This window comes from Netta rufina, assembly GCF_964035555.1.
Source record: "Netta rufina genome assembly, chromosome: 3".
NCBI lineage: Eukaryota > Metazoa > Chordata > Aves > Anseriformes > Anatidae > Netta > Netta rufina.
In genome coordinates, this window is record NC_140125.1 from 113,829,274 (window position 1) to 113,855,707 (window position 26,434).

General features: G+C 41.8%; 1 protein-coding gene across 1 annotated transcript in view; it reads left to right on the forward strand.

Moving 5' to 3' along the window:
• Positions 1-25,504, forward strand: part of LOC311208057 (uncharacterized protein) — a gene marked incomplete at both ends in the record, with an annotated part of 143,784 nt that extends 118,280 nt beyond the window's left edge. The window contains one exon of the mRNA XM_084284475.1: positions 25,187-25,504. Within this exon, the coding sequence (XP_084140601.1) occupies positions 25,187-25,504 (318 nt within the window). The remainder of the gene's footprint in view (positions 1-25,186) is intronic.
• Between the last annotated feature and the right edge of the window lie 930 nt (positions 25,505-26,434).

A 26,434-nucleotide genomic window follows, 5' to 3' on the forward strand; every position in this document is an offset into this window, starting at 1 on the left:
GGTAGCAATTACTAATAGCTAACCCAAACTAGAAACCCTGACTGGATGACTGTTGTAAATGTGAATTACCTTACAGAAACAGCTTTTTAAAAGCTAAATTTTTCATTTTTAATTAGTTATAAAGCTAAAAGCTGATATGCAAGTATTGTCACCAAAGTAATTAAACTGGACTTCAAAAAATGAGTTTCATTATCGTTGCATACGTCTGTATATAGATGGCCTTAGTTTCAGAATAAATATAGCCTACATTAGGGTAGCAAAAATCCACTTTCCAAACAAAAAAAAAATGTTTTGAAACCTGAACATACAAATAAGGCTTTATTGAAGTTATAAGGCTGGGGACTTGTTTATTTTCGAACACATTTGTTTCTGTATTCGTTCTAACATATTAACTGAAAAAAAGCTGTCTCAAACATTTGCAGTTTTACTCCCTCAGGTAAATTGTTAGAAGTGCATGGAAACATCCTTGGACCTCCTTGTCATTTTTCTTAGATTGTCACAACAAAAAAGGAAACAGCAGAAGAATATTATTATTTAAAAAAAATAATAAAAAAAATTTACTGCATATCTTGTTTTAGTGAAATCCCAAATCTTGTTTAGTGAGACAATGATTAGCAGCCAATAAAAAATGTTGGCTTACTCTTTGTTTTTCTTGGTCTCCCTTATTTCCAGACCCACAGCCTCTGGTGCTGGAAGGTTGGTTGATAACATCCAGGAGAACTTCGTAACACTTGCTCGCAGGTGGTTTGACTTTTTTTTCCCCCTAGAGATATCAGGCAGCCTCTGCTCACCATGAACCTCCTGAAATCTCTGAAAATGAAGTTTTGCCCAGCTATATCCTAGTTTATGACAGAATTTACCCATTGCCTTCCCAGCACCGCTTTTAAAAAATGACCAGGTGATTCCAGTTACAACTCTGGCTTAAAACCTCCCACTTGCATTAGTAGCCTCTGGTTTGGGTTCAGGGCTTTTGATAGTTCGCTTTTGTTCTTTAAAGTACCTAAAGAATCTCTTAGCTGCAGTGGCTCCTGGGGACAGCTGAGGTGGGAGCAGGGCTCAGCTGCAGCTCTTCTGGGCTGGGAAGTTCTCCCAAGAGAGGTTTGGAAAGTTGCCTTTATTGGTGCCACAGAAACGGAGCCATCGTTCTCCTGCACAGTAGGAATTAAAGCAAGGAGCTCTTGATCTTCTCAGTGAAGTCTGTCTTGTGCTGCAAGATGTTAACATACAGGTATTGACCATCTTGGACAGCAGATAAGGTAGCGTGAAGGTAAAAAAACATTCCTCGGACAGTGACGTGACACACAATGTGAAATTTGAAGAACATAGAGAACAGTTGAATCATTTGTAGCAAAGGGGAATTTCCATTTAACATGCAGGTAGCTACACCCTGTCACCCTCTCTGCTGCCAAGACTTGGAGGGAGAAGAGGGCCTAGTTGTGCTTAGGCTGTGATGCTCATCCTCTCTAGAACATTTCATTATCACCTCCAGTAGTGTTTGGACAGCAAAGAGAAGCATTAGATTTATAACATAAAGAGCCAAGACAGAGAAATGAAGACCCTAACTTTCAGATATGCCCTTTTAATTATTGTTGTCCAACTGGTGGGATTACAAGGATCTGCAAGCCTTAAATACCTCTTCAGGTCTGGCCCAGCAAGGCAACTGTTGCCTTCTGTGTTTCTCATGGAGGGGGGAAAAAGAAAAAAAAAAAAAAAAGCCCACACGTTTATTTATAAGTCCTTCAGTGCTATTTTAACACTTTTATTCTCAGTACTTCAGTATATGCTGTTTAAAATGGGCATGTGTGCAGCCGCATTACCCGCTGCCTGAATGACAAATGGTTTATCAAGCATTGCCAGAGCACCTGGCTTCGTGCTGAACGCAGGAAGGCAGCGGCAAGGGCTTCAGAGAGATTAACTTCTGGATAGGCAAATAATAATAAACAACAGGCCGCAAGCAAGGGACCAGAATAAGAGGAATCGAGGCTGTAAAATGGAGTCATGGTGATCTGAAGGGACAAAGGGAAGCAGGTTTGTATATCGGGCCTTGAAACGCGAGAACTGAGCATCAGATGGATGTTGCCAGGCTTGGTGATGGCAGGGAGATTTGCAGAAGGTGGGGAAGGGCAGTGCAGGAGGGCAGGGGAGGGCAAGAAATGGGGACTGGGGCATGGGGCAGTGGGGACAGAGAGTTGCAACCTCACGAAGGGCTTGCAGGAGAGGGTGGCACAGTCCCTGCTGTGAGACACGGGGCATATCACAGAATCACAGAATCACAGAATTTCTAGGTTGGAAGAGACCTCAAGGTCATCGAGTCCAACCTCCAACCTATCTTTCATAAGACTGGAAGGTGGTAAGAACAATTCAAAAGATCCTCCTAATCTATTAAAACCCCACAATTTAAAAAAGCTACATTTACAAGATGTCCAGGAGCTTATGCTTTCAAACTATTTTTGATCGAAACATTGATCAGGTATTCACATTCACTTTGCTGTCAATACATCTTGACTGAATTTTTCTCCCTGACAGTGGAAAAGGCTTTTGAATCTTTCGAAAATTGGAAGTCGTAGAAGTACAGTACTGCTTGAGTTACAGCTGAGTAACTCTGGACTTTCCTGTTACACCTGAAAGTTGGATAGGAGATGGAAATTTAGGGCCCACCTGCTTACTCCAAAGAATTGCTCCCAGCCTGTTCTTTCAGTGTGTAGACTCTTTTTCCATTGAGGTGACTTGTAGTTGGGGCGTGGCAGAAGTTGAGCATCTGTGGTCATTCCCCAGGGGATGGGTGATGTGTAATCTGCTCTGTAACCCCACCAAGTATCTCATCATGTGGCACAAGGGAAAGTCTGTGATGGTTCACAAAGAACCATCAAAATACCCAAACTTTTGATAATAAGGTCACATACCACCTTTTAACATGCATATACAATGTCACCCTATTACAGACGAGTTTGATGCTATTCTAATTAATTAGAAATAGTTAATATACCTAAATTTGTTGCCCTCTAAGTCATGGAAGAGTTGGAGAAGCAGCGTGGCCCAGGGGCTGGAACACAGACCAGAACATCAGCACCTCCCACATTTCCTTTCACTCTGCTCATGATGTACTTTGAGACTTTGGATATTCCACTTCCTGCCTCCATTTCTCTATCCAGCCAAGGCTATAATTTACTATATTTTTGTGTCGTATGCCATGGTCTAGAACTCAGAGTTTTGCAACCTTACTATATTTGGAAGAAGAATGAAATGCTAGTCGGGTGACTGTATTTATTTTCAAAGAATTTGATAAAGAGCTACAATTCAGATGCTTCGGAGTGAAAGTGCCCTGGTTTTTGCACCTCTTCTGTGAGATGGCATCGCTCTTGGAGAAATGTTTGTGTAATAAAATACTGTGAAATGACACTATTGCCAAATGAGATTGTGACGAATAGAGCATTTGTAGTATTAAATCCAAGGGTACTTTACATTGTTATGACAATAATAGTTTGCATTGTTGTAATAAGTTACACTTCTTCTTTTAAAAAATAAATTTAGTTAGACCTTAATGTATCTTGGAACACATACCCTCCCCTGAAATCAGCTGTGCATCTCTTGGAATAAAATTGCTTTAAACATATATAAAGGCACATTGTTTGTTGTATCATATATCAGAGGCAATTGTGAAATAAATGATGTTTATCAGTATGCCTTATGTAAAAAGATTGCAGATATGTTGTCCTTTGTGTAGCTCAGGTTTGACATAATCATTGCCATAATTCTTCTGCTTTTAATAAACAAAATTACATTGCAGCAGACACTTGAAGCTCTTTTATTAGGAACACCCAGGGACAAAGCCCTGCAGAGAGGGGCTGGGGCTAGGGTTAAACTCAGTAAGCACTTAGTAAATTTTATTCCCTATTCCTTAATTATAGATATCAAGTGCCATGCTCATAACTTATGGTCCTGCAATGCCAGTACAGTTCGTGGAAAATCTTCCATTTTTGTAACAAGAGCAGGGATGAGACTATACTCCTAAACCGACAGGAAAAAAGTGCTTTGACTTAACAGGTGCTGTCCATGCTAAAAGGATGAATTTGAAGATTATTACCTGGTACGACTAAGATTTATGATGCAATCTGCTTTTTTTTCTCTTCTTTAGTACAGATAAGGGGGGTTATTATTGTTAGTAGAAATACCTATTAAAATAAACCCCATGAAGCAGTTTCAAGGATTTGATAAAAATGAATATAAAGTTGAAGCTCCCAGCTTATCTTTAACTCAAGTGATTTTCATAGGGTTATAACTCTTCTGGCATGGGATAAGGGAGCAGGAGTTTGATTTTTATCCTCACCGCACAATAGAAGGAAAAAACAGATTTTGTATTTCATTTATTAGCACATTACTGCTCAGGTTTGCATCTGCATGGGAGAGTTGACAGAGATTGCACACAGGTGGGAGTGGGTAGGGAATTTGTGTGTATGTCTCGTCTTCACATTGTGGTCATTGGTGTCTACATACCGGGATCTTCACGTAGTTTTGGGGAGACTCTTTCCTATAAAAGGTGTGGTAGGAAGAGCTGGAGAAGCCTTAGAGTGCTAAAAGCTTCAGAGACCTCCCCTCAGAATGGTTTTTGCTGTCAAACTCTGGGTTCAGGGCTTCTAATACAGCCTGCTGTGTCACCTCCTACCCCTTTCCATCTTTTTGCTGTCTTCTGACATCTTAAGGCTGCCATCCAGGGATGTCACCAGCAGCAGCAGCTGGAAATCTTGACAACACAGTGTGGTTTTATGTCTTTCTTGGCAAATGTACCTCTGTCCGTCCCAGGCAGAATGGGGCTGAATGATGCTGAATTTGCACAAGACTAGTAAGAAATGGTATTGATTTTTTCTTGATTTCCTTCTTTTCATGTATTTTTGGAGGGAGTCTTATTCTAAGTTTCAAAGCCAGACAAGTAACTTCAAGTATTTCTTTTGCACTTGTTTTTGGGATGTTCATTGTGATGGATTTTATTGATGGTGAGTTATTTTCATTCATAGCTTTACATTATATAAGGATTTCCTATACAACAGGTAGCACTACAAGGCCATGAGTTTAGGTTTAAATTATGCGTTATCATTGTCAAATATGAAAGGAAGCATTTATGATTTGCATGTTTAAGAATTTTTTTTTCTTCAGCTAATACCTATGTTTTCTTTTAAATTTGTGGGTCTTTCTGGGCATTCAAGGTATGGTTTTGGAGTGCTTTTTTGGTTTTTTTGTTTTGTTTTGTTTTGTTTTGTTTTTGTTTGTTTGTTTGTTTGTTTTTTTGTTTGTTTTGTTGGTTTGTTTTTTTGTTGTTGTTGTTTGTTTTGTTTTATATATATATACACCCCTTGTACAATTCAGATTTTAAATGCTGTTGACTTGGTCAATTGAATTTGTTTGGTAGCTTCACTCCTTTGTGAGTAAGACATGTTTGCAGGTTGTACGGCTAAGCATGCTCTTATGTCCTCACCAGTGCCAGAGAATGCTGCATTCACAAAAATATTATTTTGGCTTTTGACTTCTTGTAGTGTAAAAGCTTAACCTGGAGTCTAGTGACATTGGTTTGACCAATATTGTTTTTACTCGACAATGCATTTTTTATTTAGTAGGGGATTTTGTCCCAGTTTTTGAATGTTAGCATACCGCTATTCAAGGTCTGTGAAAAGCGAGCGAGTTGTTGTGTTTCCAGGGAACAAAAGACTTTGCATTAGTAGAACAGTGTGGGGTTCATTGCTCAGCGTTCAAACACAGGCTGAGAAAGAAGGGATTGTTGCTAAAACAGGCTTTGAGTTTTCCTTCTGTCTCGTGGCAGGGTGCGCTGGTCCCCACCAGCACGCACTCAGATGCCGGGGAGCCGTGCGCTTTTGGCAGGGCTCCGGTCTCTGTGGAGCACTGGGATCTTGCTAAAACTGAAGCATTGAGGCCTGAATATATTGTACCGAGCATATATTTCAAGTATATATTCTGGTTGTTGGGCTGAAAGCTTAAATGCTGGGTACCACCCGGTTGTTTCCGAGAAGCTGTGCCGAGTTTTGCATTCTCCGTGCGCGGAGGTGAATGTGACATCCCGCAAAAAGGCCACCCTCGAGCAGCCGAATGCCAAGTCTTTCATTCTCGCTTCCTTCATGTTTATTAAAAATGACTAGGAAGAAGTTCAAAACTTTTGTGTCTGATATGTGTTATATCTATTATGGTGTCAGACAACTAAGAAAAAAGTCACTGGCTAATGAGTCTTAATTGTAACAAAACATCAAATCATTGTCACTTCTGCTGCAGTAAATGGCATTCATTAAATTAATCCACTCCATTACAGAAGTATTTTGCAGAGAATACCATGACCCTACTGCTTCTGTAGCAGTAATAAGCTGAACATATCACTGTGGCACTATTTGGTATATTAGAAAGCAGTTTGAAGCATGGCTGCATGACCCGAAGCAACATCAGCAGGTCTCAGGTAGCATGTTTGAAAAAATAAACTACCTTAATTAGAGACGGGACTAAAGCAGACCCTAGGTGTGAACATTCCTGTAGCTTAGCACTGCATGAAATAAAAATCTGGATCAAGAACCTTCCTGGCTCCATTTGCAGAGCGGCACAAGCCAAAGCAAAGCTTAGATCTCAAATTGGAAGTGGGGGGGTTGAAATCTGGATATTGCTCTATTTTCTTCACTCTTACAATCCCCTTTTAACTTCAGATCTAAACCCACCATGTTTTCTCTCCCCTTTTTCCCCTCGGTATTAGAAAACAGAGAACTGCATTGCGCCCCATCGCTTTTTTTTCTTTTTTTTTTTTTCTTTTTTTTACAACACCGCCATCAACATTTTCTGGCAGGAGTTGCTTTGACTTTTTAACAGCATTCTATTTCATACCATATGTGTACATACACCAACGATGATATACCGCGTTTGTAGCTAGGGAATGGCCTGCTTTATTAAACATCCCCCTTGCCAACAGTAAAAATGAACAGCCACAGTAAACACAGACGCGGCGAGGGAAGAATAGCCCGAGCTGTGTTGCTGCGCATTGTACCTAAGGAAGGAAGCGTCAACCTCTAATTGGCTCTGAATGCAGCCCACCTACTTAGCAAAAGAGGCTGCCAAAAGCAAATTGCCCTGGTGCTCCGTGCGCCGTGCTGCCTTCCCATTGAATTCAGTCAAATGGGAGGCTTTTGCCTTCGTTTTCCAAACTCTCCATGAGTTGGCAAAAAGCTTTCTCGGGGAGAGCCTGTGTGTCCAGAATAAAAACCTCCCGAGGATGCGTTTGCTCCTTCGCCTCCTCCGAGGATGGTGCCACTCCAATTCTTTTGGAAGTTTGAAGATGACTTGCAGGGGCAGGAGGGGGTTGTATTTGTTTTGGGGAAAGGGGATTTTTTTTTTTCCCTGGGAAAATTGGAAGAAAGAGAAATGCAAATCTGTCTTGTAGCTCTCAAGCTACTCAGCACAACATTCGGCACTTATATGTTGTCGCTTTGCCAGCAGCGGGTGTGCAGAGGCAGTGCAGGAAAGAAGAAATTACTACATGTCCTTAAAACGATCGAGAGCCAGTAATTTCTTTTAATTACAAGATCGTAATCACCAGTTTGGGCCCAACCTTTGCAGCCAGGCTGTGGGATGTGGTGGGGATGCTCCTGGGATGAGCAGCGCTGTGGGATTTAACACCACAGGTTGCACCACAGATAGAAATGGTTGGTCGATGGGCAGGTTCCCCTGCTGGCCACTGAAATCTTCCCGTCTAAGCTAATAAAATCAATCGTCCTGAACTAAAATCTCCTGTGAGGGGTTAGAAGTAGACGGCAGAGTTGGGAGAGAAAAGGGTTGTTGGTTGGTTTGATGGTTTCTGTTAAATACTTTATTTACCTTTTTTCCCCTGTTTGTTTTTTTTTTGGTCAAAACCCTGCTTAGAAGCTTATCAGATAATAAGTTTGTCACTTCCATTTCATCACCTTTGAATTCCCACCTGCTTCTTCACCTCTATTTTCTCCTCTCTACATCTGCAAATAGCGTCCGAGACCTTTGTTTCTTTTTAAGGGCATCAACTTGCCAAGGTATTGGTACATCGGGTCGCTCTCCTTCACACGGTGCTTTCACGTAGGGAATTTCAGATGGGAAGAGAAAGGCCAAGAAGGTAAGAGCAGCCAAGTAAACAAAACACTTTTGCAAACTTTGGGTCAGTCTTGTTTGGGGACAGAGGAGAGTCCTGGATGAATTCTTGCCTTCACATGAAGCAAGGGCACAAACGAGTCAGATGGTTGGGTTTTCTTGGCTGCTTCAGAAAACCAGCGCTTCAGGATTAAAAAATAGACCTCGACAGCAAGCTGTGTTTTGCACATTCCTGAAAAGGCCTTTAATTCAGTGTTATTTGATATTCCCAGAGTTGTGACATGACTGCATAGTTGTGTTTCTCGTCCAACAATGACTGTATGAATAGGGTTTGACTCCCTCCTCCCCTTCCAAGGAATTTAGCTTGGCCGTTTTGCTAAGTGTATGAAAAACCACCAGGAAATTGCTGTTTCTTTTTCCTCCCATATGCACATTACTGACACAACATGACTTGCGTAGTCCTTGCTGTAACCTGTACTTTAGCTGGTCAATGTAATTTATAACAGAAAAGCTACATATTATAATGACATGGCTTTCATAATGTGCGTGTGTTGCCTCCACTCTGCTGTTTTACGGCAGCGCTACAAAATATTTTACCAGTGTCTGTGTAAATCCTATAATCTTAAAAATGAAATGGCAACAAAAAGCCTCCGCCTGACCAGTAAAGCAGAAGCACATACTTCATGCAGTAGCTGAATGTGAGTGCCTGAGGAAAATAATGGCAAATCTGCAGTATTGTGGTGGCTTCAGTCCTGAGGAGTGGTGGCAGCAGAAACACCAGTGCCCTCCCTCATGGGCTGTGGTTGAGATCTGAGGTTTGGTTTTGGGGTTTTGCCCCAAAGCTGTGCTAGCAGAGCGGTAGAGGAGTGGTGCTAAGCTGCTGTGTGTCCTTGGGTGCTTTTCTTCTCTCTCCCCAGTGAGCTCCAACGCTCTGTTGAGCTGAGCCCGAATGATTTACCCAAAGTCATATAAGAGATCTCAAGAGAGCAGAGGATTATACCCATTCCTTGCCTTTAGACTAAAGCTAGAATTAAAAATAAAAATAAAAATAAAAATTAAAATTAAAATATGATAACACCTGAAAGAGAGCTCTAGCTCCAATGTTGTGATGAATGCAGCCATGCCAGGCACATCAGCTCCTGGCATGGAAACCTCTGACTCCAGAAGGTTTTTTTTATAATGTCCCATGCTTGCATTATAGAGGGAGCTGAGGTTGCAATCCAAATCCCTCAGCAGGATGAATCACACCGTTTCACCTCCCTTTGGTGCTCAGCACAGTGTATGTTTGCGTGTTGGAGGGGCTCATGACATGACACCGTGGGATTTGGGCAGTGGCTGACTTGTTTGGGAATTTCCAATGTTCCTGCAGCGATAACTGCCCAAATAATATTCCCTTTGGCTTATATAACAGCAGGACGTTGGGCACCTAAATATTAGCAAAATGTGATTTCCTGCAGAGGGGTTTTGTACATGTTTCAATTCAGGCTCTGCTCTCCCTACCTGAGGGCTTCTTTAGCTTTGGTTCATATTCTCTCCATCCTCAATTCATCAGCAGGAGAGGAGGGATAACAGCAGTTCTTGACCTCAGAAGATTTTGTCACCACTAAATAGGTATCAGCAGTGTTTGGATGTGGTGGGGTTGGAGCAGTGTCAGTGCTAAGACAGAACCCAGTGGCCCAGTGGAGGAAACTGCGATATGCAGATACATGTTTTGTGCATCTTTGGCCCCTAACCGTATCATATTTCTCTTTAAGTGCATTTTTATTCTGTCTTTCTTGAATGTGTGCATATCCCAGGAGAAATCTTAAACAGACACGAGGAGCCTGTCCCTGTGTGGGTGGTACTGCGGGCCCGTGCCGTGTCCCACGTGTCGTAGCCAGGAATGCTCTGGGTACAGCACCCACTGTCACGGCATCTGGGGCTGGGTTTGGCTTTCCATTCAGCCGATGGGTGACGTTTCCAAAAAGCAAATTCTACAAAACGGGGAGTCTCTGGGAGATAATTAGGTGGTTGTATAAATAATGAGTGAGAGCCAGATATTATCTGCCAGCTCTATAGTCACATCCATGGAGAGAAGAGATGAGCTTTCTTCGGGAGCAGGAGAGTTTTCTCAGCTCAATTAAATGGACGTACAGTACCAGCCTGACACTGAGCATTTGTTCCCACAGAAGCCTGTTACAGGGAAATACAGTTAATGTTGCATACAGCCTGTGTTTAGACCTCCCGCTTGGATTATGAAAAATGTTAAAGCTGAAAAAAAAACAACATTCATTATTTGAGTTTCAAAATCTGACTGGCTCCTGAATGCTCTATGCAGCAGGGCGCACCTTTTCCACTGGCCGATTAGCTTCTTGTTATCTTCTTGCAAATGTCTGGCTTCACTATTCCTGTACTTTATTTTAAAAGGCTTTTGCTCTGTGCAATTGAATATACTGTAATCTTCTTATCAAATGCTAAAGCTCTTTAGTGATGCCATTTTGAAAAGTACTTCAGTTTTTAAATTGCAAATTCTTCTCTGGCTGGAAGGTCTCTGTGTTCTGGGTTTACTTAGTGGTTGAGAATATACATATATATGTATGTATAGGTATGTACATGTGTGTCTCTGTATGTAAATGCTGACAAAAAATACTGTCCCATTTCTGAGGATATACTTTAGTGGTTTCCCCTCTAGAACACTAAAGGATGGTTTACAAAGCAGATAAGTGTCTCCCTGGTCATTTTGGGCTGATTTTCCCGTGGTTTTGGTTTTCCTTTTGAGCTCTTTCTGCAACTCAGGTTTCTCCTTGGCTTCAGAACCTCCAAAGCGAAAAAGAAATTCCCCCTGAACAAGAGCAAAGTTTTTCATTATTATTATGAAGCGAAAGAACAAGGCTTGTCTACTTCTGTGTGAGGAACTGAAAATCAGAGCTCATGTATTCTGGTCTCACATCCATCAGTAACTTGTGATGTGACTTGAAACAAAATCACTTAACCTCTGAGTCTGTTTCCCTACCTGTAAAATGGGGTTGAGAATAAGAGGGATACCATGAGCATTAAATATTTAATGTTTGTAAAGTGCTTTGAAGACAGAGTGCGACGTAAATGCTTATCACTGTATTGAAATAGGAGGAACTGGATAACCTTGTGTAGGAAAATTCTGTTAGAAACTGTAACTTCGGGAATGAAGACCAAAGGAGGAGAAGAAAGGACATCTGACAAAATTGTATATTTGAGTGAAATGCACTTGGGAATCTCTCTCTGAAAGTTAGGAAGGGACAGTCTTTGGGACCATTGAAAATAACCTTCAGAAAATCAGAGGATTCGGTAAATAGGCAAAGTTGAACTTTTCTCCAAAAAAAAAAAATCATTAAAAAAACTTCTAAACAAATAATTCTGTTTAGCCTGACCACAGTAATCAAACATAAAATGGGGCCATTATATATGAATGCTGAAAAATAAGAGATCTAGTTACAGACAGGCATTATTCCTAAGTGTATGTCTAATCCTTCCTAAGTGGATGTTATTACTTACCTAGAAGATCAAGGAAATTCAATGGATATGTACTTTATTCAGGAAAGCAATTGGTATAGCACTCCATCTAGGAAGACTATTCCAAGCAGCTCGTACACTTATGTCAGCTTAGAAATTATTTAAAATTGGATAGACAAAAATTTAATGATATGATGCATTGAACAAAATTTCATAATAGAGCGGCAATAAAGAACACATCTTTAAAGTGAGCAATAAAGCAAAACCCCAGCTTTTGTAATAATTTAGGAGGTTTTCTCCGTGGTGTCTTTTATAAATACACTAAAATATTGCGGATACAAAAATATTCAGTCCTTTTTGTCCCTCTGCCCTATTAGCACGGAGAATGCCTTGGGAGATCCTGGAAAGAAAAAGCAGCTGCAGATCTTTGCTCGCTGTGATGGGTCGGCCTGGGCTGGCTGCTGGACCCACACCCAGCCTCTCCATCACTCCCCTTTCCTCAACAGGACAGGGAGAGAAAATACAGGGAAAAAGCTCAGGGTTTGGGCTAAAGACAGGGAGGTAAAGACAAGGAGATCTCTTACCAATTGTCTTCATGTGCAAAGCAGAAGGCTGAACTTGGGGAAAGTGGCTGTGGGGCTGCGCTGTTCATGGTCCCAGGACAGAATGATCATCATGGTCTCTTGTGCTTTATGGCCATAAAAATCCATAAATTCCTAAGACTAACAGGAATGGTGCAGTGAGTCATGCACACGGCAATCGAGGTGTCACAGCAAATGAAAAGTTCTCGCTGTTTCTTTAGAGACCTGGATTCAGAGAAAACATTGATGGTAAGTGAAAGGATTGCTCGTACCAGGCTGCAAAATTGTGGGCAGCCTAAGAACACCCGCGTGTTATCTCCAGACCGTGTAGGGCACTCCCTTTGGAGGTCCGTGCCTGCACCCAGAGCTGTGGAGCAGCAGCAGGGGACGTGGGCTCCCCAGCCTGGCCGTGCTGCTGCTGCTGCTTCTCATCACGTGATGTTACGTTTCACATTTGATGCCTTTTTCCTGTATTTAGAGCTTTATTCCCTCGTATGCCATCACCTATTACAATTATTTACTGAGAGTGCAGTGCCTTTGTGTGATCTTCCCGAGCCCACTCCTGTCAATGCCTAAGAATTGGTTAAATTACGATAATTCACAGTCTCAGCTTTTGCCCACTGTTTTTGCTTCCTCAGAGATCCAGAATTTCTGGCCAAGCTGATGAGATAACCTGCAGCCACGTTATTGCTCTTACGTAGGATATATGCTTCTCTTAAGAGCTGTAAGGTTTACATGCGAGGAATAATTCTGCTCAGAGTGATGAGTCTCTGTAATATATTCATTTGGGTTTCTGTGCCATGTTTTAGATCCCTGTGAAAACAAGCTCCTTAGTAAGTTTTGTAGCGGTAATAAAATAATTTGCTTCAATGTCTCGCTATTAGATGTCACAACATACTTTTGGTTTTCCTCCTAATGTTTATGGGAAAATGGCAATGTGCGGAAGGATTAATCAATCAGGAAAATGATCTGTTATTTCCTTTCCCTTTTAATCTATCCAAAAAAACCTGATGGGCTGCGATGCAAAGTGTCTCTAAGCAGTGCGTATAATGTATGCGATTACTGCATGCTCAGCAGCCAAATGCAAACATTGCAGAGTAGAAACACAAGGTTTATCTAAAAATAAACAAAAAGGAAACAGAAATCTGTACTTCAGATACTGCACGCAAGCTGTTCAAACAGTCAGATCTTAATAGTAGATTTAAAAGTGTCAACAGCAATGGCCTTGTTTTTTTTTTGTTTTGTTTTTTTTTTGCATGGTTAAAACTTGTCAGCAAATTCAGTCTTCTGAGTGATAATAGCACTAACAGGCTTACAACAGCCCATCCTTCATCCTTGGTGTATTACAATATAGAAGAAACCTTACAGGAACAACAAGTATCTGTTGACCTGGGGTCAGCATGGGAATCTCAGGTCACCATTGTAGGCTGAGAAGCTTCTCGAGGAAAGAGCAAAATCCATGAAATTATTGCATTGCTTAACCACGCAGCGAAAGGTCAGAAAGGAACAGACCTCTTCAGATTATATTTAGTAACTATGAAGATTTTGCTTGTCGGAGTCGCTTTGCACCAAATAGTATTTTGCCCACCCTCTCCCTACTCCTCCACTGAAAAATTTCCTCAGATCTAATCTGAAAGTAATCACATGCTCATTAGCAATTTTTCCATTTTCCAGCAAACCAGGCAGTATTAGTCTAAAAGCTAGAAATGCAATTATTTTGCTCCATGTATGTTTATTGACAGATGGCCCAGGCCAGATCCGTACTGGAAGATGCAGGGACGGGACAGCGGAGAATAAGCACGCGATGCTCCTAAATATTAAGCTCTCCTCTGATGCACTCCCGTAAATTGAAGTGACTGCTGTTGCTGTTAAGGTTGGCTTTACACATATTTTTTGCTGGTGTTGACATCTACTGGATAAATTCGCTACTGGCAGGAGGAATACGCTCAGTTTCAAAGAAGAGGAGCGTGCTGCTCCCCTCCTCTCAGGAGGCTCGTGCCACTCAGCTCGGTCTTGCAGAGTCACGGACTCTCGCTGTTTCCTTTTTTGCTGTTTTCTCTGTGTTGTGCTTCGTTTCCAAAATTGTTCCGTGAACAAAAATTGAATTTTGAAGATAGTAAATTGCAAGCGGGTTTGGGCAACAGACTGATGAAACAGCTGCAGTCTTTCTTTCCGAGACTTGGATTTTTCTGTTTTGCCCAAGGCAGCAAAGGAAAATTAGTTTATTAGTTTCACTTCGGTCACTGGTGAATATCTTCCCCCCCTCACAAAAATAACACTTTAATTCTGCCTGATTTGAAATAATTGACCGATCAGGAATGAGGCATGTGCAGGGAGCTACCAGGACTGAATTACACCGTAGGCCTGGAAGATCAATTGTTTGGGAGGAGAGCTGAGGCGCCGCAGCCTTATATTACACCTGCCTGTTTATTGCACTTGGCCGGAGGGGAAGGCACTGCGCCATTCTGATCTGTTGCCTCGGAGAAGTACGGATGTAAAAGGAATGCAAAATAAGGGAGCAGCAAGTTATTTTTTTATGTTAATACATTTTATATTGATATTGAGGACATTTGAGTAAACGGAGCCTCTAGTTTATAGAAGAGCATATGTGTTTTTCCTTCTTTCTATGCCAATATTCTTTGCTAAATGCAGTTAATTTTTTTTTTTGTTTTATATTATTTTTAGTTTTTCAATAATACTTGTAGTGATTGACTGGTAGCAGTAGCACAAATGCTTAGTAAAATTAGTCCCACTGGAAGATTACTCAGATGCTACATCTCTTCGCCTTACTCCTCCTTCCTCTGCCTGTTTTAATGATTTCATTTTAAGAAAAACGACCTGAGGCACAGTGGAGAAAAAAATAAAATAAAAGGCACAACAACAAAAAATCTGACGGACTTATTCTTTGGCAAACCCATGGAACAGAAGCGAGGCCAGATGTTTGCTATACAGGCATTTGGCATGTATGTAGAAATCTCGCTACAAGACTGCATATAGAGTTTTTGACAGCTTTGGCTGAACGGAAATGAATGATTGCTATTCAGGATAAAATGCAAACATTTTGGCCAGTGCTTGCAAATCTGGGAGCTTCACAGTTATATTCTAAACTAGGTTCTCCATATTCTTAAATCCACATTTCAGTAGGTGCTTACCAAACGTGGCATGATTTATCTCTGTGATTTTTTGAGGTTCTACATCACCTAACGTATCTTGAGAGGGTTTTTGCAAGCAGTTCATGCTTTTGAGAAGTGAGCTGATCCTTATGTTATCATGCTAGTTCTAAAGCAGCTAATTAAAAGCTTCAGACCTCTGGCCTAGAAAAGGTAGGTTACTGATTTACTGCGTTCGGCAAACAGTTTTCATCCGACAGTTGGAAAGATAAAACATGAGCCGCTAGTGGCAAATTTTAAGTGAGAAGCAAGAAGGGGTGGTGGAAGAAGTGATAACAGGAATTGCTTTTAAGAGGCACAGGAGCAAGCTGAGAAGCAGGTGGCTTTGATACTGGGTGTGCTATTAGTTCATTAGGATGGTGGCACAGTCCCTCTCATTCCTGAAGCATCCGCCTTTCAAAACAAAGCAAAAATAACAAGCAGATGTAAGCGATACTTCTTCTGGTGAACCAGCTGAGAATAAAATCAGTCGCTTTACGAAACATGGGTAGACCAAACAGAGGTGATGAGCTGTGACTGCATACGGACAGATAACATGGGCTTCTGGCCTTCAGTGACATCCACCAGGATGGGAACATTGAGATTTGAAATCCCCAAGTGTCTGCCAGGTGAGCTGGAAGAAAAGTCCAATATTTTTAGCCGGGAAAAGGGTTACGTGTACTGATGCACGGGTAGTGATGGTACCAGTGCCACAAAGCAAGCAAATGTCTCCTGGAAATGTGCAAGGAAACTCCCCTCTAAAAGTGTGACTAGAGTAGAGGTGGCTCCATAAATGAAAAGTGAGAAAGCTTTTGAGGATATGAGCATGGAGGTCAGCAACCGACCCATATTCAGGGCACCTGACACTGCAAAAACAGAAGTTATTCCCCATGGTGTAGGCATCTTGCGCAGCCTCTGGAAATTCCTTATCGCAGGATGGGAATAACTGCACTTTCCTACTTCAGTCAACAGCACGAAGTGCATCATGTAAAAACCTCCAGGATGCTTAGATACATGATGATATGGCCTGTGTTCATCTGTGTGCAGTAGATTTAATATTTCTTGTTTGTTTTGGAGGCATTTTGCATCTAATAAGCCGTTTTTATATACCAGATGCTGTTGCTCGCTGCGGCGTACATGTGGTCTTCATTTTGGGGGAGTGATAAATGCATTCTCTTAGAACAATGAGTTGGAAAACGCTGTGTGGTCAGAGGACATCAGTCCTGAAAGAGGAAATGTGCTGCTTCCCCTGGTGCCACCTGAAGCTTTTACCTGTGAACATGGAAAACGGGGATGGGGCAACCCAAAAATACCCTATAAGAGGGTAATCCAGTTAATTCATAAATACAGTTAATTAATTTTTGAAGGAATGCAGGTGATCCAGAGAGATTTTGCAGCAAAATGCACTGTATTTAACCCTTTCCTTGGTGGAGACCTTTCTCCTAGTAGGAGAACTAGTAGTAGTCACTGCTTGATCAGTCTTCTCCAAGGGCTGGAAAATTGGAGAATGGCAGCAAATCAAAGGGAATTTCTCCTGCATGGTCCAAATATAATCTGAAGACCTAGTCTGCACCCCTAAGAAACCAGCCCCAAAAGAGCCGAGAACCTCTTAATTAAATTTTGCGAGATCTAATTTGTGACATTTGGCAACGCCGACAGTAGCTTATTCTCCATTTCTGCTTTATTAACTATGAAGTCTTGGGCGAGATTAGGTATGTCAGGTGCTGGCATCCACCCCGTGCATTTTGAGAAGATGGCCGGTTTCCCCAGAAGCAACCTAGTCGCATCCCTGCCTTCCCTCCTCTGTTTTTCCCCGCTGGCAATTTTGGACCGTGGTTGCTGGCCGATGCCCAGGCAGCCCCTGTGCAGGGATTTGGGGTCCCGGCTGCCGGCTCAGCCCTGTGAACCTTCCTGCACAACCTCCCCACGAAACGAACTGGCCGTTAACATAGCAGCTTTTGGCATTTGGCTTCCTTTTGTTTGCTTTTCATGCTAATGAGATAATTTAATTAGGGAAGTCAATGTTTTGGGCAGTGTTTTGCAAGCAGAAGTGTTACGGAGGAACAGGATGGATTTTCTCTCTTCCCATTTTTTAGCCAGGCTGGGTTCCAGGCAGCGCCGGCTACTCAGGACCCTGTAGAGACATCTAAGAAAGTTTATTATGCCTTTGTGTAAAGTTCTGGTGGATTTTCATTTAGAAAATTGCTGTGCAAAATTCCAGTCGCGTTGCTGCAGGAGGACATTGCAGCGCCCAAGAATCTGCAGCAAATGGCAGCTGAAATTGATTTTGGGGAATGGAGCTCAGAGCTCTGCCCTGAGCTTTGGGGGGATGTTTGCAACGTGCCATGGGGGAGAAACAGATCAAATGAGAGATCTTTCAGATAAAAACCTAGAGAGAGAGGAATGGCGTTAAGAATATTCTCAAGGTGCCTATCCCAAACCATTTTATATCCATTTGTATATTTTATATCAATGTATAATTGACAATAGCTTTGTCTGAGGATGGGGATCAAGGCCTTTCAGTATAGTGCAAGACATTTGACAGATAGGGGGATTCCCCAAAAGGTAGTCTGATGTAAACCATGTACCTTTGTGTGTGTCCAAATCTGACACATTGCAGGGTTTTTAAGTGGCATTGTTCTTCATCTTCTGCTCCAGTGGTGTGAGCAGGAGAATGCTTCTGGAGCACTATGAGTTTTTCTCACCCTGCCAATGCTCGTGATCCATAAATTGCAGGGTGTGTTATCACTACCACTCAGGTTGGAAAGGAACTGGCACTTGGAAGCAAAGGATGAAATATAGGAAATTACTGTATTTAAAATAAATTTCCACTTGAAATTTCCCAGAAACTTAGGAATAAAACATACACATGCAGACTTTTTAATAACTCCTTATTTTGGGACGACCATATCCTGCCAGCTTCAGGAGAAAGAAACCAAACTTTCACTCTCAATGTGGCTGATTTATTTTTTTTTTAATTGGATAGTCTAGTTTATCTTTTTACTTATCTAAAGATAATTTTTCCACATCTATCTTAAAAACTCAAGCATATACACACTTTTCTACAATATTTTGAAACAGGGAAGGAAAGATATAAATTATGTGTTTTGCAGAGTGGACTCTGTCCTGGGAAGAGAGTTGTGTTTGCAGCTCTGATTTTTTTTAATATGTCCCAAAGCATGGTCTCTTCCAACATATATTTGGAAAATTAAGTCCTATATAATCTCTTAAATCTTGTGCTCCTTTATCACTTACAGTGTTAGGACTTTTTTTTCCTTTTTTTTTTTTTTTTAAAGATCTGATTGTAGCAAAGCAGCTCAAGCCTCTCTGCCTTGTCTTGGATTTTACAAGAGCTTTACAACTGTTTACAAGACTAAATCAGGGGTTTACAAAAGTAGACCTTGCTTGATAATAAAGTTGTTTCCTTGCCCCTCAAATATTTCTGGGTCTTATCTTTCTACACAGCTGCTTGTAGTTCAGCTTTACAGAATCTCTTGATTGGATTCCTACTGCCTTAGTCTAACAAAGAAGTCTTTCAATGAAGTTACCCAAATGGAAAAAAAAGAAGTTAAGTAAAAATTGTAAAAATGGAGTAGTCAGATCCTTGTAGGCTTCTAACAATGATTCCATATCTATCTAAGAGAGTCTTCGTAGGTTATAAATAATGTTGAGCTGAAATTAAACATTTTGTTTGTCACGCTTCTGAAGTAAAGACTAGCTCCCAAAGCTGCGAGGTTGACTAGTTTGTTACTGGTTGATAGGGCTACTATTTTATTTGAAAGATTTTTTTTAAAGCCACATTTCCTTGTGTGCAAAGTGTGTGCATGTGTGTGCTTGCAATTAAATGATGCCCAGAATTTATACATTTCGATGAGATTTTGGTGCTGTATACATAAATTAATGTCCTTACCCCCCTGTGCCTCGGGAAGGGTTTGTTGTGTTGGTATGCACTGATAAAACTGCATCCAGTAACAGTTCCCCTGCAGCATATATCTGAAATCATTCGAGGTTAGGTACTTAGACATCTTCTTCTGTATCAGTTACAGTCCTTCATGCTAGATCTGATTACAGCAAATCTCTCTCTTCTTCTTCATATTTTTTTCTGTAAATCTCATAAAATACTTATGCTTTGCATGCACTTAACTGCTTTTTAAGCTCTCTAATAACCTATTTTATCTGTGCTTCCGTTCAGCCAGTCTGAAAACTCGTAAGGCTATTTAGCTGCTTATTTTAATGTTTCAAACTCTTTCTTTCTTCTTTTCTTCCATCTCTCTAATGACTGCATACCTACTTCCGCTGTGCTGTCTCCCAACCTCTCTTGCCGATCATATTTCTCCAATGTTATTATGTAAAAGGTAAATTTAGAAACAAATGCTTACCCAGGAAAAAATTTAAATTAAAAGGCTGACCTTTATTTTTGAAGTCACTTAATGAAGTTGACTAATAGTCTAAGAAATCTGATTCTCGTGCTTCAGACTGGCTGAAAGCCTGTTTTTCCTTGTATTTATATCTGTGAGGACAGGCATTTTAAGGAGACCTTGACTAGATAAGCGTGGAGAGCAGGGAAAAAAGCTGCTCTAAGGCTCAAGCCGGACTGTCATTTAGAGGAACATGAATAGGAAACATTTTTTCTGCAGAACAGTGAGTGCTTTGGGCTCGGGGGAAGAAGGGCTGTGTTTAAATGTATTGAGCATAAAATGAAATGTTAATCACTTAGGTTTAATAAATCTGCAGCAATGATCTGTTTGAACCTGGTAAGAGGCCTGTAGTTAGCACGCCGCTATCTCAAACGCCTCTGGTCTTTTTCTTGCCTCTGTGTACAGATGTGGAAGCTGCGGAAACACGGCACAAACGAGCTGGCAGAAGAGACGTGGTGAAAAATGAGCACCAGCATGAGGGTGGTTTTCAGCTGAGAAGGCAGGAGGGCTTCTGAATTGCCAAAGGGCTTGGGGTAAATTTGGAGGTTGAATACAGTTGTACGTGTAGGTGCCCCATGTTATAGACCTGATGATGCTCCCGTTCTGCAGAAAAAAAAATAAATCTCAAATTTTATTGTTGGGCAAGTTGTTTGTATGAGAAATTTCAAAAATTTGTGGTTTTCACTAGCAGAGAACTGATTCACATTTTACCATCCTTCAAGAGGAGATTTAAAGTCATTTCTTTTTTTTGGCCTTTCTCACCCACTGCACCGTGTATTTTGGCCACGGGGAGCCAGGACAGACACCTGCCACATTTCTCAGCAGGGCAGTCAGTCCTGTTTCATTGCTCTCCTACCTTCTTCCCTAGTCAACCTTCCCAGGCCTGTCGTGCAGTGAAAGTAAATTACAGAGGAAAGGGTCAGGTTCATGTCTTGCCTGGCTCCAGGGAACTTTGCAGGGCCGTTCTCTGAAATCAGTGGGCTCTCAATGCTTGGCATGGCTCAGTCCTTGCTACACCTACGCATCGATGGTGATCTTCAGGGACCAGGGCAGGCATTTTGTTTGCTTTGCCATATCACTAAATCTCATTTCAGATTTGTCGTGGGCTTCTTATTTCCGCCTGCTTGCTCGATCTCTCTTCTGTAGCTTATAGCCTTTTCCGCAGCTCTCCCCTTAATGCCGTTTTGATCTCCTTTTTGCTTCAGATTTATCAGTTCATCCAGTTACGGCTATGGGTTTCTCTCTTTTCTCTCCTCCCTCTTTAGTTTGGTAAGGGTGTTTTTCCCCCTCCAAGAGCATTTTTGTTCCTTTTGGCTGCACAGCGAAATCCTTTGATTCTGTGTGACAAACAGGAACACACATTTCCTCTCTCGTCGAGATTAAAGACACCTGGCTACTCCGGCAATTCCTTCTTGGTAGAGCGTGGGGGAAGGCCTGTCTCATTGACTTCACCACCTTCACTAGATAGTTTGTCAGCTGAATTAGCTGTACAGAGTGATTTTCAGCAGTAACAACATGCAATAGCCCTCCTCATGGACTTCTGATATATGCAAATCCTACGTTCTTTCTATTGCCAGGCATGACTACCTTGTGGTTTTGTGGTATCTGGAGCCATGGTGGACGTATATGAGATGGCTTTAAGCTCATCTCCTTGAGAAATGACTTCTGGACAAGGCAGTGGGGAGCTTTGTGCTAGCAGAAGGAAAAAAAAAAAAAAAAAAAGAAAAAAAAAAACAGTTGATAGATAGTTGATAGGCTCCAAAACAGAAGTTGATAGATTGTAATTAGCTGGGGCAGCAAGTGTATTGTGGGCAGTGCTGGGAGTTCCCCAAGTCTGAAAAATGAGGTGAAAACCTTCTTTTTTTTATACCTTTGTGGTGCTCAGGGGGATTTAAAGCTAAAATTGAAGGGCCTAGAAAAGAAAAATACGTGTGCATACATATGAATTGTGAGAAAAAAAATCCCTTAAAAAGGGAAAAACAATGAATTATTTGTGGGTATTGATACTGGTATTTATAAGCATTAGTATCTTTCTTCTCCCTTTCTCCCCAGTTGAAAGGTGTGGTTTTCTGTTTGTTTTGGTTTGGTTTTCCCTTATTCTTAAAAAAATCTAAAACAATCCATGGAAAATTTAGCCTAAAATTGGATACAAAGCTGGGACAGGGGAGGGTCAGGCTGGGGGTTAGGGAAAGGTTCTGCACCCAGAGGTGGTCGGGCACTGGGACAGGTCCCCAGGACAGTGGTCACAGCACCGAGCTGCTGGAGTTCAAGAAGTGTTAGGACAGCGCTCCCAGACGTAGGGTCTGGTTTTGGGTGGTCCTGTGTGGAGCTAGGAGCTGGACCCGATGATCCTTGTGGGTCCCTTCCGGCTCGGGATATCCTATGGTTCTGTGAATCTCTGACTTTGGAACAGCCAACAGCTGCGTTAAGGTGGAAATACTTGTATGCCTGTGATTAGTGACTGCTGTCCTCGCTGTTCGTGTGTGGTTTTTGCTCTGGCCTCCTTCAGGGCCGTTCCTCAGGATGGTTTATGCTGCTGTCCCGTGTCGAGCTCTCTGCGGAGGAATGTGATGATTGAGCTTGGCTCCGGACACGGTTTGTCGGAGAAGTTTTTCTTCTGAGTACAAAATATGTTTTAAGCATTATTATTATGATTATGATCCTTGACAAAGATAGACTAGACAAAGCATAAACTCTGGATCCAAAAATACATTTAAGAGCTAGCCCAGACCATTTCTTACCTCACCCAGCAGCTATTTATGAGAACATTTTATATTGTTTCTAATTTTAAGCAATTAATAACAAGCACTAGCAGTTGAATACCCATTTATTAGCTAGTTATCCCCTCCAGTTTTTCTGCACGTCTTCTTGCTGTCAAATATCTTTGCATCCAGCCAAAACCAACATGCTTGAAACAAGCAGTGTATATTTAACGCAGTGCATTTCCAGCTCTTGCTTTTAGTTTTTATTGTAAATAGAATAAAAGACGGTGACTGGACAAAGAGGAGAACTTGCTTGTGAAGAGGGCGGTGGGTTTTAAGTAAACTTCTTAATGCACAGCTTAGTCACAGGCTTTTTTCCTCCTTGTTATTGACGTAATTGCCTGTCAGTCTCATCTGATAGTAGAATTGCTGGGGGCATGGTGTCTTGGATCGTGTGGCAAAAACTGCTAGCTATTGACTTGTGTGCATGTGTGCTCTGCTCTCCGCTGAATTAAATGTCAGATATACTCAAGTGTGTGGGTGGGTGGGGGATATGTGATTTGGTTCTCTCTCGTTCCCTTGTCAAGAAGTACACTAATACAGCTAATGGAGATCCTCGAGCACAGAAGGAGAAGGGCATTCAATTGACAGCCACCTTCCAAACAGTCAAAAAAGATCGCTTCCTGCACTGGGGGATATAAGATATGAGAAGAAACTTCCAAAGCAGGGAATAATAAAGGCTATTGTGAAATTGCAGCTTGCAGTTTACAGTCTCCCTTTTTGCCTGGCTTTGCAAAAGGTTTATAAAACTAAAGGAAGGAGGTTTATGCCTGTGGAATTTTTAACCTTTAAAGATGCTATCTTTAGGTACAGATTTTATTCTGAGATGCTTGACACAAGAGGAAAAACTTGCTTTCTTTGCTGCTCCTGAAACAAAAGTTTCTGTTTTCACTACTGCATCTATCACAGCACTTGTGCCTCTGGTTTTTACCATGTTTTGTGTCTGTCTATCATGTCCATACAGTCCTGTGGAAAACCCCAAATGACCTTTCTGATTTAAAGTATCAGAAAGCCACAAAAACAGGAGAAAGGGGAATTTTTGAATCCCTCAACCTCCAAGTCATAAAGTCAAATCTTGCATCAAATCCTACCAGAGAAAAAACAACTGGTTCTGTTGGATTACCAGGAGTGCTGATTTTGTGGTCAACATCCACAGCACTGCTGGAGCAGGGTGGCATCATCACCATTGCCAATGCAGGTTCTTGGGAGATCTGTGTTGGAAGATGATTGTGGTAGGGATTTTTTTGTTGTTGCTGTTTTCTAATACATATTTATATCATTCATTTTTTAACTGAGGAAGAGTTTTTTTCCTCTCAAGCCAGTAGTTCCTTGGTGAAGCACATGAGCCTTTAATACACTGCATTTAGTCGTAGTAGTTGTTTTTGTTTGCTTTTTTTTTTTTAGTTCTACTGGGTGAATAGCTACCAAAATTGTTGATAGGCACACTGGTTTATACCACTTCTAAATAATAGCTCTCTGAAGCATTTTGTTATCTCTAAGTTTCTGGGTGAGTTTTGTTTTAGCTTCCATCCTAGCAGATATTTTTACTGTCCATTTTTGTATCTAAGAATTTGTGAAACAAAATTGCTTCAGCTGACCTGTTGTTATTATTACAAACAATTTATTGGATCGTGTGATGCAAATAAAATAAATCAGATGCTGCAGTGACCTAGATACTCATTATTTATTTATGGGAATAAATATATTTAGCATGTATTTATACTGTTCTTCAATTCAAAATGCTGTAAACTCTCAGTTACTCAGACCTCTGCTGGGAAAATAGCATTATTGCCACCATTTTGCAGGTTAGGAAACCTCGGCAGGAAGACTTAAATAACTGCTGTAGGCTATGTAAGATATAATTATCAGAACTAGGATTAGATGTTGGGAGTCTCAAGTCCCAGCGTTGTGTTCAGCCGTCTTGCTCCTGGCTGATAAAATCTGTGGATAACAAAGACTGAGGAGGTAAGTAATGATAAGGACAGGATGCTCACACAAAGTGATTTGGTCATTTGATCATCTTGGCTACATTAAGTGTTTTACGTCTAGCCAAAAGCACGGGAGGAGACAGAAAATGCTGGCGTGCCCTGGAGAACAGAAGCTCTAGGGAAAGCTCGGGCGTCCTCGGGGTGAAATGTTCCTCCCGTGGGAGGAGGTCGGGTGAAAAGGAGGGTAGGGGACAGTGCAAAGCAGTACTCAGCTTTAAAAACAGAGAGGTAATGAATAGCTCCAGCAGGCAGATTTTTCTCCCTCTGGTCTTTAGGATTATTTGGTCGCACGTCAAGTGCAGAGAAGTCATAGTGATGATCTGAAGACTGTTGAGAAAACTGCAAGATGGAGCTGTTGGAAACATTTTCCTGCTATCAGAAGATTTGAAGGATGATTTTCTTCTAGCTCAGCGTCCCGTGATTTGTGTGCTGTTACTTGTTATTCTGCTGGAGAGTTTGGGCAGATGGTGTTTCCTCGGGTCCGAGGCACGGGTCTCTCCACCACATGCTTGTAGTTGTTCAAACTCTCCAACTTCTGTTCTTGATTAACATTTACTACAACACTGCTCTCTTCCTCCCGACGTTCAGCTCAGAATAGGAGTGTAACAATGCTCTCCTAACACAGAGGAGGCTTGGCAGGAGCTTGTCCTGGTGACTGCAGAGCACGGGCACACTGCAGGGACCTCACTCCCAACACCTGTTTGCTTTTCAATCTTTCAGGCACACTCTCGAGTTCCCTTTGAGAAGCAGCCGCCCTCCACCGAGATGTCACGGCACCACAGCCGGTTTGAAAGAGATTATCGGGCCGGGTGGGATCGCCGGGACTGGAGCTCCAACGGCAACCACGTCGGCAGCACCAACTGCAGCAGCGCCGCCAGCACCACCAGCACCAACCGCCCCGGGCTGCTGCCCCTGCCCATCGTCCCCTCCCGGCTCCCCACCCCAGCCACCGCCGCCTGCACCACGGGCAACAGCGACGTGATCACAAGCCTGGTGGCCAACTCGTCTCCAGCTTCGACGACCAAAGTAAGAATTTAGCTTTTTTATATATTCCTTATTTATTTTATTTATTTATTTTTTTTCTGGGGATGATGTCTTGAGGGGATGTTAGAGGTGGAGCATCATCCGTCCCTTTGCAAAATCTGCGTTTGCAGCACAGCAAAGAACAGGAGAAAATGTTTTCCTGGGCAGTCTCTGCCTTTTTATCATTTTGTGCATTGTGCACGCACTTGAACAGGACATCTTTGCTCTGAGACTTAGGGTTTTCATGTTCCTGAGAGGCCCAGGGCTGAGCAGAGCAAACTCCCCTTTTCTTCTAGCAGTGCCTACATTTGGGCTCTCCATCGCTTTTCCTGGAGCCTGTGGTTCCCATTTTTGCTTTTGAGAATGCCCTCGTTGTCTGGTTACCAAGGCAGGGCTGTGGTTGACAACAGGTGGATGTGGTTTTCATCCAGAAGGTGCAGAAAATGGGCAAAGGGCATAATTTTGGCCAAATGGTGTCTTTTTCTTTTCTTTAGTTGGTACTTTCATATGAGGTTTACAAAGCCTCATTCTTAGTGCAGATTAGAGTGTAACAGTGGGACTGTTAAAACCAGGCTCTCTCTTTTGTACAGAAATGCACACTAAGAAGGAAAAAAAATGTTAAGCAGCTAAGAATTGAAATCACTAGTAAATCATTGAGGCGTTTTGTTCTAATATATAACTGGGGAGAGGGGACAGCTTTTTATTTTTTCTTCTTCTTCTTTTCTTCTTCCCTCTCTCTCTCTTTTTTTTTTTTTTTTTTTTTTTTTAAGCCACCACAAACATTTAGCTCTTTTAAATCTGCAAAGAACAAGTTGTTATTCCAGTTAGAAACTTAGGGTTTCTTTCTGCATGCAAATTCAGGTAGAACAGCTGGGGAATAGAAAACCCTGGCAAATTGTAAAGGTGACCACAGCATTAGCAAAGTGAGCCAGAAGCACTGCTGGT